This window comes from Pteropus vampyrus, unplaced genomic scaffold (assembly GCF_000151845.1).
Source record: "Pteropus vampyrus isolate Shadow unplaced genomic scaffold, Pvam_2.0 Scaffold496, whole genome shotgun sequence".
NCBI lineage: Eukaryota > Metazoa > Chordata > Mammalia > Chiroptera > Pteropodidae > Pteropus > Pteropus vampyrus.
This window is the reverse complement of record NW_011889277.1, coordinates 59,488-71,803: the sequence shown is the minus strand read 5'-3', so window position 1 is coordinate 71,803 and position 12,316 is coordinate 59,488. Positions and strand designations below refer to the sequence as shown.

At 47.3% G+C, this 12,316-nt stretch overlaps 1 protein-coding gene across 1 annotated transcript in view; it reads left to right on the top strand.

The window, feature by feature from the left end:
* The window catches only part of ARHGEF18 (Rho/Rac guanine nucleotide exchange factor 18), a 65,502-nt gene that overhangs the window by 40,284 nt on the left and 12,902 nt on the right, over positions 1-12,316 (top strand). Inside the window, exons 8-12 of the mRNA XM_023524824.1 lie at positions 8,012-8,150; positions 8,978-9,090; positions 9,226-9,366; positions 10,077-10,327; positions 11,823-11,994. Of these exons, the coding sequence (XP_023380592.1) occupies positions 8,012-8,150; positions 8,978-9,090; positions 9,226-9,366; positions 10,077-10,327; positions 11,823-11,994 (816 nt within the window). The remainder of the gene's footprint in view (positions 1-8,011; positions 8,151-8,977; positions 9,091-9,225; positions 9,367-10,076; positions 10,328-11,822; positions 11,995-12,316) is intronic.

Genomic DNA, 12,316 nt, shown 5'->3' with positions numbered 1-12,316 from the left:
CGCTGGCTACTTCTTAGGTAACTAGAATAGGATGTCAGAACCAGGAAATCGACATCGTGACAATGTGTGAGTCTAGTTCTGTACCATTTTATCACATTCAGGTTCCCATCTCCACCACCTTCAAGATCAAGGACTGTTCCATCACCACAAAGATCACCCTTGATCTTCATGGTCACACCCACTCCACTGCCCCCACCATTGCTACCCCCGGCAACTGCTAATCTGTTCTGCATCTCCGTAATTTATCATACAGTGACCTTTTGAGATTGGCTCTTTTCTCAGTGTAATGCCCACGAAATCCATCCAGGTGGCTGCGTGTTATCAGTAGTTCCTTTTCCTTGCTGAGCTGTATTCTGTGGTGTGGACGGACCACAGTTTGTCTAACCATTTGCCCAGTGAAGGACATCTGGGTTGTTTTCAGTTTTTTGGCTACCACAACTAAAGCCGCTGCGAACAGTCATGTAACAGGTTTTTGTCTGGGCAGGAATTTTGCATTTCTCTGAGATAAATAAATACCCAGGGGTGCAATTATTTAGTCTCTTTTACCAATTGCCCAACTGTTTTCCAGAGTGGCTGTACCATTTTACATTCCCACCAGCAACATGCAAGTGATTCACTTTCCCCACAACCTCGCCAGCATTTAGAGTCATTATTATTTTTTATTTTTACCACTCTCTGGGTGGTTTGAATTTGCATTTCTCTAATGGCTAATGATGTGGAACATCTCTTCGTGTGCTTTTTGACTATCTGTATATTTTCAGCGAAGTGTATCTTCATCTCTTTTGCGCATTTTCTAAGTGGGTCGTTTGTATTTTTACTAGTGAGTTTTGAGAGCTCGTTATATATTTAAATACCAGTCCTTTGTCAGATGGCTGTTTGCAAATATTTTCTCCTGCTCCCTAGCTTGTCTTTTCATCCTCTTAACATGGTCTGCCACAAGCAAAGGTTTTAAATTATGATGAAGTCAACTTACAGACTTTTTTTTTTCTTTTATGGATTAGGCTTTTGGTGTCATGTCAAAGAACTCTTCACTCCCCAAGCCCTAGTTCCTAAAGATTTTTTCCTGTTATCTATAAAAAGTTTTATAGTTTTCCATTTTCCATTTAAATCCGGTCCAGTTCGAGTTCATTTTTATGCCAATAGACACGGGCCTCATTGTTCTTTCTATTTCAGCTTCCAGAATTATCCATAGAGTAACACACAAGATGGTTTTGTAATCTTGTGATTTGCAAGGACAATTGACCCTTGAACAACATGATTTGAACTGCACGGGTCCACTTATACACAGTTTTATTTTCTTCAATAAATATTGGAAAATTTTTTGAGATTTTCTTAGTACCATGAAACAATCGTATTGATTACACTGGGCTACCGTAAAGTGATGATATTGCTGCATTTTCATTATCAATGCATACATCGTTAAACCTGTAAATAATATAAAATTCTCATTTGCATGATCCTTTCATTTTTTATGTCTGGTGTTGGTAATACATATAACATCTACAGTGTTTTGTATCACTTAAGACAGTATCGATTAGGTACTGACAGATGAGATAAACTTATGGTATTGATAAATACAGCGCAGAACTGTAAATGTGTTTCTTATGATTTTATTAACATTTTCTTTTCTCTAGCTTTATCGTAAGATTACAGTATATAATGCATATAACATACAAAATATGTATTAATCAACTATTTATGTTATTGGTAAGGCTTCTTGACCACAATAGGTTATTAGTAGTTAAGTTTGGGGAGGGTCAAAAGTTATACACAGATTTTTGACTGTACAGGGGTTCGGTGTCTCTAACCCCTGCATTTTTCAAGGGTTAACTATATATTGCTCAGTGAATGGCATTAACCTATGCAAAAAATATATACTTGGTATTAATATCCTTTTGTTATATGTGAGTGATTTTTCAACACAAATCTTAGAATAATTGTTATTAAACATTATTTCTCAGCTTATAAAACTATTTATACCAAGAGCAATTAACTGTAGATGGTTGCATTATGGATTATTTCCACTTTTATACCTTTTCGTGATTTTTAAGTTTTCTACACAGATAGTCAAGAAGATACATTTCGTAAAATATATTTTTTAATGCTGTTCTCTGGGTTTACCATAACTTGGGGGTAGTGTGCTCATATATTTTCCTACTGGGTAATATCAGGTTTAGAAAAAGTATTCTTTCTAGCTCACACTGTCTTCTAAGCCGCAAGATGCCTTTTTTTCTTTGTCCCACAAAGCAGGAAGTTAAGGGGTTTTTTTCCTCCTATATTTTTATTCTTTTTTATACCATTTTGTGTAACATCGAAATGAAGCAAGGCAGAGAAATCAATGAGTCGTCTTGGCATCGATTTAGTCTATTCTCAGGCGACTGAAAAGCCAGGAACTGTGAACTGAAAACTTCATCTTATATCAGATTTTCTTAATTGTCTCCCAAACACTTGCCCACAGCTTGCCCACAGCTAGAGGTTGCCAGAACTCTCCAGAGACAGGCGACGCCCTCAGCCTGAAGGAAAAGTCTTGGCTGAGACAGAGAATGGGGGCCGGGAGGGGGGACGCAGGACCTTACTGCATGGGAGAAAGAGAGCAGTTATCCTGGAAGGCCGTTCCCACGTAAAAATGCCATGCGTGTAGCCTCTCGCAGAGGACCGCGGGCACGGAAGTGCCAGGGCCCAGCTGCCTTCCAAAGATGTTTCCATTTTTTTTCTCATCGAGCAGCACAAGGAATCTGCCGTTTGTAATATAAAATTCTTGCTTAAGTCAATTTTTCTAGAAGTCAGTGAGATTATAAAAGACAGTTTAAAACCGATTAAGGTGGTCACTTGATATGTCACCTTGGGCTTCCTCGAAAAATGACTTTTAACCGATTTTGTAACTATTTGTCTTGTTCATGGAATTTCTTTGTGGGTCTTTAGGGTTCCCTCATGGGCTAGTGGGGTCGCGCTTTGTATCAGAGGGGAAAGTGTATGACCTAAAGGACTTAGGATAGACCAAGGGCCACGTGGGAGCATAGCTACACTAGGAAGTAGCCCCTATTAACCCGAACTGCATTGAATGGGGTCTGTTGTCCAAATAAAGAAACGTAAGAAGAATCCTGGTATCTGTTACACGAGCTGAGTCGTCTCATCGGCTCGGAGACTGCTCTTCAGTTCAAGAAACCAAGAGAAAATAAGCTTTAAAAAAATCATCATGAGAACAGGCTGCCCTCTGTGTTTGTTGCTGAGAATGGGGTGTGTTTTTTCCTCCAGGCAAAGAACTTTTTCCATTTTCACTGTTCATTTCTTATTTTTGTCCCTGCCTCTCCTCCGGGTCCCCTTGTAGAAACAGCTCTGTGGCATACAGTCACCACGGCGGACTGGTGCACACCAATCAATGGCCCCCACAGCAGTGGGCAGACAGCGCTAATTAGACTCTGAAGTGGCTCTGTAACAGCACAGACGGTGGCAGGCCGCGCTCTGCTGAAGCCACTCTGGGACCTGGGTCTCAGTGCCACTCCACTGCCCGTGCATCCCACCATGGCCGTCTGCTTTAGGAAAACACGTTAGCGGGATAAGTGTGTGTTTCTGTCTCTCTCACAGCCAAGGGCACGATGACTAACGTGCTGTGTGTTGAACTACAAATCAAACAGCTTGATCTGCTCCTGCAGCAAGATGGCTGTTCCTCGCAGGGTTTGTCTGTTTGATAACTTTACTAAAATGGAATTTACATACCATACCATTCATCCATTTAAATGTACAATTCAGTAGCTTTATTATAGTCAGAGTCAATGCAATCTATTTTAGAACCCCAAAAAGAAACCCCATACCCATTAGTTGTCACCCTCCAACCTTCCCCCAGTACTAGGCACCTGTTAATCTACTTTATGTCTCTATGGATTTGCACATTTCCTGTAGAGGGAATCTACAATATGTGGTCTTTTGTGGCTGACCTCTTTCACTCAGCATGATATTTTCATTTTCAAGGATCATCCCCATCGTAGTGTGTATCAGAGCCACACAGGGAAGCACCAGGTTCAGTCAGGAGGCAGAGGGAGGGGAAAGAAAAGGTGGTCAAGTGCCTGTATTGTGGTTTCCATGGGGAGGAAGGGATGAGGCAGGGCGAACGGGATGAGAATTGACTCTTGTGAATAATTTCAGTGGGCCCTGGCCCTGGAGTGGTTCATGATTTAGGCAGGTGGATGGTGGCCCTGGGTGTGAGAGCTCCATCAGGGGGGTTGCTGTGCGGGTGGGCTCTGAGTCAGTCGGTTTGCACGTGAAGGGAGCTCTTCCTTAGATGAATACTTACCCTCTCTGGGAGCTGGCTACTCCTGGGGGCAGGGGCAGGGCAGTCCTTCATGTCAGTGAGGTCCCAGACATCAGAGCATCAAAAGTACAGAGTAAAAAGACATGGTAAATACAACTGGTCCGTGGCAGAGGTACTGACTCGTTCGCATCTTGATCAGGCAGTTATTTTCAAGGCTGCGTATGCTACAGAAAGGCTCACTGGGTGGCCATCCATCTCTGTTTTAAGTCTTAAGTAGCTTGAGGGGGATGGTGGTTAGACTGCTCCAAAGGAAAAAGAATTTATCTCAATAGTTCACATTGCCACCAAATGCATAGGGTTAAACTTTTGAGTAATACTCCCCAAATAGAAGGCCATCTCAAATACTTGTTGGAAGTGTGTGTGTAATAAATTATAAAGAAATATGAAGAATATCAGTGCTCTGTGGTGTGTGTTTGAGCAAATAAGGGTCTTCTATAATATAACAACTTCTCATTTAAGACTCTTTAATATGCATTCGATCTTCATTTTTCATGGATTCTCTGTTAATTCCCTTACTCACTAAAATGTACTTGCAAACCCCAAATCAATACTTGTGGGGCTTTCATTGTTTTTCACAGATGTGAGCAGAACAACCAAAAAATTGAGTCACCCAATGTGCACATGCCCAGCGAAGGCTGAATAAGGGGCCACTCTGCCTCTCTGTTGCAGCTGCTGTAAGCAGGTGCCCTTTTTGCAGTATTTAGTACCATGCTTTTCTCATTTTTTATACCCTTTTTTTGGTGATCTCGCTGTTTAAAAAGGCCACCGAGCATGGTGCTGAAGTAGTGTCCAGTGTTCCAACGAGCAAGAAGGCTGTGATGTGCCTAATGGAGAAAATACAAGTGACAGACACACTTCCTTCAGGCATAAATTATCGTACTCTTGGCCGTGGGGTCAGTGTTTCTAGATTGACAGTGTGTGTAAAATCAGGTGTCACCCAGCAGAGACACACCTAACAGGTTACGTGCCGACTGGTTGATGAAAGGGTGGCTAGAAGCCCCCGGGACCGGGCCCTGGATTTCTCCCCCGAGCAGCACTTTGCTGTTCACCGACTCAGTGTCTCTGTGACCTCATAGGACATCACTATGCCAGTAATGAGAGTCGACTGTAACTTTTTTTTAATAGTTTGAGTCATAAGAAATTGCAAAACAGTAGAGTCCCTGTGTACCATCTCCGAGTATCCCCCATTGATGATATCTAATGTAACCATAGTCCATTGTCAAAACCAAGACACTGATATTGGTACCATATTATTAACTCGGGGACAAACCCTATTTAGATTTTGCCAGTTTTCACATGTACTCTTTTGTTGAGGAGGGAGGAGTGTGTAGTTCTTTGAAATTATACCCCATGTAGAGATTTAAGTAACCATCATCACAGTCAAGATACAGAAGCATGCTACCACCCAAAGAAACAATCGTTTCTTTTTCTTAATAGTGGTAAAATATATATAACATGAAATTGGACCACTGTAATCATTATTAAGAGTATATTCCAGGGGCATTAGTACATTCACATCTCCGTACAACCATCCCCACCATCCATCTCTAGAACTTTCTCATCTTCTCAAACTGACACCGCATTAAACACTAATCCCCCTCCTCCTAAATTCCATCTCTATGAATCTGACTCTTCTAGGGACCTCATGTAAGTGGAATCATGCAGTATTTGTTTTTCTACATCTGGCTTATTTCATTGAGCACAGTGCCCTCAAGGTTCATTCATGTCGTAACACGTGTCAAAATTTTCTTCCTTTTTTATGGCTTAATAAAATTCCATGAAAAAAAATGATTTCTTGACCTGTTTTGTGGAGGCACTGCTCTGTTGGATAAACAGATGATGATCACAGTAAATAAATACGGTTGACAGCTGAACAATGCAAGGGTTAGAGGTGCCTAACCTTTGGAACGGGTGGTTCTTAGAGAGTGTTTATGGTGATTTTTTCTTCTGTGGACTATTTGATTAAAGCAGAATCCATCCCGCTTCAGACAAGACCTCGGATCACAGGCACAATCTCTCAGTTGCACCAGGATGCTGAGCAAAGGGTGCATTTCAGAATCTATCCCATATTTGTGCGCTCAGGTCATAATATAATAGCCTGGGTGGAGTTTAATGTGGTGCCGAAATGGCAGGAAATGCCTGCGCTGGACCGTGAAGGCCTCTATTTTATGATTTTCGCCTTTGTAAATGGGGTTTGTGTGTGAGTAACAGCCTCTGCACCTTTGTCTACCATAATAGTTATTGTTAGCCACTTATGATCATGATGTCACGATGTTTGGAGTCACTACCCAAATGGCATCCTCCCCGTGCTGAGCTGTGTTAAGGAATGAATAGCTGCCTAGTATGTGTCTGTGTGTGAAATGGCATCACACCGCATAGTGGTCAAGTCTCAGTTCACCAACTTTCTTCGTTACTCCTCTCCCAGAAACGTTTTCTCAGACACATACCCACCTCCACACTTGCATCTCCCCTAAATTTCCACCTGATTTAGAACCTACTGCGCGTGCTGTACCTGTCTCCCAGAAGAGAGGCCGTTTTCCTCCAGGGCCAGCCCCAAGCCCACCCTAAGGGCCACAGTCTCCCCGTTGCTCAGAATCAGAGTTCCAGCTGCCACCTTCGTGTAGAGCAGAGAAATTGGGGAGCGGGCACACTGGAGACCCAGGACCGGGTCAGAAAGGCCACCAGACAGGTTTCTTTTTAATGCCAGTGTTGATCTTGGAGCAAAGCTTTCAGATGTGGTTTTCACCCTGAGAATAAAGACACCAAGCAGCCTGGCTCAGCGAGGCTCGAGTTGCTTGAGTTGATAGATTGAGTTGTCAGACAGGAGGGGGAGACCAGCCTCATTTTGTGGCTCAGTTTTCTGAGAGCTGTGTCTTTCCGTCGGTGGCGCGTGCTTCCCGGTAGCCCGGCCCTTAAGTCAGTGAGCAGATGAGCGTGCAGGGCCCTGGGGACCCCGGTGCATATTAGGCTGGTTCGCAGTCACCGTCTGAAATAGGGTCAGAGCCCATCGTCCACTCTACTCTGGTGGCCAGAATCTCAGGCTTCTCTCACCGTGGCGTGTGTGGCTGCCACCACACCCCGCAGTCTCTGGGTCTCAGTCACCCCGGCACCCCGTCTCGGCTGCGTTGCCGTCACGTGCACGGTGTCGGCACCAACCACGCCCGAGCGCAGGGGGCTCCCTGTTTGGTGATCTTAGCTTCTCCGCAGTGAGCGGAAGCTACGCTCTGCTCTGACTCCCTGCTAAGGCCGAGGGGTGTCGGGACGTTTTTGCTGTTGTTTTACAAAGGAAAAAATATGGTGCGATTTGCACCCTGAGCGGTCACAGTGGGGACCAATTTCCTGCGCTCCAGACCCGCTGCTTCAGCCAATACAGTAAGGGAAGACGCAGCTTTGCATTTCTAGAAGGATCCGCGGAGGTATAAAAACGGCGCACAGCCAGGCTGGGAGCCCAGCCTGCGAACATGGGGAACGCACACTCCAGAGGCAGCGACAGAGACGGCGCGCTCCACAGCCACCCCGAGCTGTCCTTCTATGGCTCCATTCCTAGGAAATGGAGCGAGAATGTCTTTCTGGATAACGAGCTGCTCACTTCCAAGGTCCTGTCTGTGCTGCGGCCGCAGTCAGAGCGGGGCTTCCGGACAGGCCACCTCCACTGCCCTGCCCACTTTCTCAGCACCAACTCTGTCTTTGCCTCCGTCGCAGCGTCCCTGAAGGAGCACCCGAGGGCCACCCTCTTGTCCGATGGCAGCCCGGCCCTGTCCAGGAATGTCGGCATGACGATCTCGCAGAAGGGGGGTCCTCAGCCAGCACCCAGCCCAACGGGAACGGGGCCGCGACTCGGGTAAGCCGGCCTGCTCTCTGCCACCAGGCACAGAGAGGGGAGGGGGCTGGGTTTGGCGTCCTGCGGGGACCCTGCGACTGCCTCTCTGAAAGGAGACCCTCGGGCGTGTGAATCTGCTTGTGGGCCCCCAACCAAGCGGTGAAATTCCCATTAACACTTATTTCAGAGTCATTTCTTTTCCTTTTTCAAGAACCGCTGTGTTCTGGGTGGACTCGGCCAATGGAGCCAGTTTGCCTCATGCTGTGGAAGGACCCTTCGCCGGGGTCCCTTTCTGTTCTCGATTCGGGGCTGGAGGTCCCGCTGAGGTTGCCCCGGAGATTGCATCCCACTATTTATGCCCCAACGCAGTGTTTTTTAAAGACTTGGAGGTGGCTCTCTTAATGCCGTATTCAGCAGTGTTGAGGGAGAAAGCCTGACACTGAGTGTCATCGCCGTGCTCCTCGTGGGAGTGGGTGGGAAAGGAGCCAGTGGTCTTCTTCCGTTAGAAAGGATTCTCTCTCTGCCGTCGAGTGAGTTGACGCCTTCTAGAAAGAGTTCCCGGGGGACCAGTAAAGGAATCATGTGGTTCACACACCCTTAGAATGGATTCGAACATTAAAGTTAGTTTTGTTGGAAGAAGTCCTGATGTTATGTTGACAGGTAGTCTCCCAATTTTCAGAAATGATCTGTGACAAAGTAGAGGCCTACATGAAATCTAAAAGTTCTCAAATGATATTTAAGCAGATTGATTACAGACAGCCTCATTCGCCTTCATAGAATGGTGCCTGCATGTGTGTGTGCTTGCGTTTAATTCAGTTTTCTGAAATGTGTTTATGACTTTTATTTAGACCAGTCACAGGAGCGATGGATGAACCCGAGTCCGTATTTCTGAAATTTAAGCAGGCAGCTGATGACTCCCTTTCACTCACATCCTCAAATGCCGAGTCCGTTTTTGTAGAAGGTACAGTCACGTGGTCTCCATCTACCTTGGGAAGTGCTGGGATGCACATCAGTGTGTCCCGGGGACTCGGGCCAGGGCAGCTCCGAGCCAGCCGGGCTGCGGGCCCTGAGCAGTGGCCTCTTGCTCTTCCTGCAGACCCCTACACCGCCTCGCTGAAGAGTGAGATTGAATCAGATGCCCACGAGTTCGAGGCCGAGTCCTGGAGCCTCTGCGTGGAGCCAGCTTACGCAAAGAGGCACAAGAGGGAGGCGGTGAAAAGGCAGGATGTGCTCTATGGTGAGAGGCGCTTCGGCATGGCTCCCCCCGCTGCTCTTTCTGTCCCTTTTCTAAATTTACTCCACCTGGGAGTCTGGGCTCCTCTGCCGACACCCCGTGCATCCCTATCACCCACTACCTGCTCCCCCAGGACAGCCCTGCCTTCCAGGCCAGGGAAGAGGTGGCTGGGGAGGTCCCCAAGGACGAGTATGGTCAGGTGCCCAGGCCTGACTCATGCTTACCTTGTTGGTGACCCTGAGAGAGAAGACTGCCCTGGCCCATCCCAGCCATCCCTGGTGACCACAGACAGGCCCAAGCATGGCTGCAATTGGGGGATTTGGAGGCATGTTCCTCTCTGTACATGTGACTGTAGCACCAGCCCTGTGACGGGCGCCCCATCCTACTGGCCATCAGAGAACATGGCCATGGGCAGCCACTATGCTGAGATGGGACGTTGCAGAATACAGTGAAAACCACAGCTCCAAATATAGAGCCTGGGCCAGGAGATGTGCTGGGTGCCCCATGCATGTCCCTCCAGGCCCCAGGAACCCCCACAAGCAGGGCAATGAAGGCCCAAGGCACTGGAACCTGGGCAGTAAAGCCACAGGGCGAGGACTTTGGCAGAGAACTGAGTAGCCAGCCTGGCACGTGGCGGGCGGACAGTACACACGAGTGCCCCTGTGGACCACCGGAGGGACGGAGCGTAAGTGCTGTGGTCTGTGTCCCCGCAGAGCTGATGCAGACAGAGGCGCACCACGTGCGGACCCTGAAGATCATGCTGAAGGTCTATGCCAGGGCGCTGCAGGAGGAGCTGCAGTTCCGCCCCAAGGCCGTCGGTCGCCTCTTCCTGTGCGCGGACGACCTGCTCGAGATGCACGGCCACTTCCTCTCTCGGCTGAAGGAGCGCCGCCACGAGTCCCTGGAGGAGGGCAGTGACCGGAATTACATCATCCAGAAAATCGGGGACCTCCTGGTGCAGCAGGTGGGCGCAGCCAGGACGGGCGCAGGGCCTGGACAGGCCCCCACCCCGGCTGCGTGCCTCCCAGTAACAGAGAAAACATGGCCCACTGCAGTGTTGTGGTTTATAAGAAATATATGTTTGGTCTTTGTCCAGTTCCTGGCTCACAGCTCCCAAAACCCTTGGAGTGTCCTAAGCGATGAGAGCATAAAGGTGTCTCTGGTTACGTGAATGAGGCGACTGTTATTTAGCACCTAAGGGTAGGGTCTGGTGGCCAAGGGAGACAACCATGTGATGAGAAAGTTGGACCTTTCAGTCTCGTCCCCTGACCTTGGGCTGGGGGTGAATCAGTTTACCGTGGCCAATGATTTAATCACCCGTGCCTATGTAACGAAGCCTCCGTAAGAACCCAACAGGACAGGATTCGGAGAGCTTCCAGGTTGCGAACACCTGAAGATTTGGGGAGACAGGTCCCCGGAGAGGGCATGGCAGCTCCACACCCTTCCCTGCACCTGGCCTTATGCATCTCTTCCATCTGGCTGCTCCTGAGTTGTGTTCTTTATAATAAACCAATGACCTAGTAAGTAACATGTTTCTCTGGGTGCTGTGAGCTGCTCTAACAAATTGATTGAACCCAAGGAAGGGGTCTTGGGAACCTCTGCTATACAGCCGGTCAGGCAGGAGCACAGGTGATGGCTGGCGTCTGAAGTGGAGAGAGAGCAGTTTACAAGACCAAACTCTTAACCTGTGGTATCTGATGCTATCTGGGGGTAGACAACATCAGGCCCTGCTGTCGTCTGAGAATTGCTGACATGGGGGGAACCCACACACGCACATTGGAATTGGGTCCGGGAACCCTCCCCTGCCCACTCCTTCCCCACCCCAAGAACAGTGGTCCTGATCATCTAGCAACACAGAGGCCTAAATAGTAAACGCACTCGTCCAAACTGTCCGTGTCGCGTTCTGGGCTTTTCCTTCCTAGATTGGTTGGTCTATATTTTTTGGTCTTGGCACCTGTGTTTTTGCCTGTTAGAAGCATATCCGTGGACGAGAGCCATTCGTAGGAGGGCTGTTGACCCTGAATTGACTTCCGAGTCAACTTCTGTGCCTCGGCCAAGATTGACAGAGGGGCCAGCCCCGTAGCCCCGCGTGTGACCTCAGAGTGCTCCAAGCTTTCTGAGTCAGCTCATTAGAATGGATACCCATTTTGCTTTTAAATTTTTGCTTTTTAAATTTTTCTGGCATTCTTCAGCTCACATGTATTTTCTTGGATTTCAGGAAGTCGTCACAGCACATAGGACGTCATAAAGCCCATTAGCGGGAAGTTTTCTCATTTTACCTTTATTGTACCTTGCGAGGAGACACCCGAAATAAAAGCACGTCTGAGTACGTGTTAGAGAAGAAAGAACAATCGCAAGTGAATTCAGTATTTATTTTAGAGTCAGACGAGCTAGCTGAAACCTTTCCCTGGCAGTTTTATGTGTTTCATTTCGATAACATCTCCACTGTCTTTCTTCAGTTTTCAGGTGAAAACGGGGAGAGAATGAAAGAAAAATATGGTGTGTTTTGTAGTGGCCATAACGAGGCAGTCAGTCATTACAAGTTGTTGCTGCAACAAAATAAGAAATTTCAAAATTTGATCAAGGTAAAAAGAAAAATTTTTTACATTAAAAACATATCCTCTTTGCTTTAGGTTTTTTTCTTTTCTACAGAGCTGTTTGGAGATCCTGAAATTAAGATACCTGTTATAAACTAGTCATTTTCATGTTTTTATTTCATTCTTAACCACAAATGCATTCAAGAGCACGTCAGCAGAATCTTCAGGAGAATTCCAGGGTGTAAAGCAAAGCGGACCGGCTTTGTCCCTCTACACACCAGGGTGGCCCCTGAGATGCCCCTGCAGGCCCAAACATGGAACCCACTGACCATCATTCCTCAGATTGCTGAGGCGACACAAGTGTCATTTCCAGGGGCCACCCTGCCCTGGGGACCACCCCCTCCAGAGCCACCCAT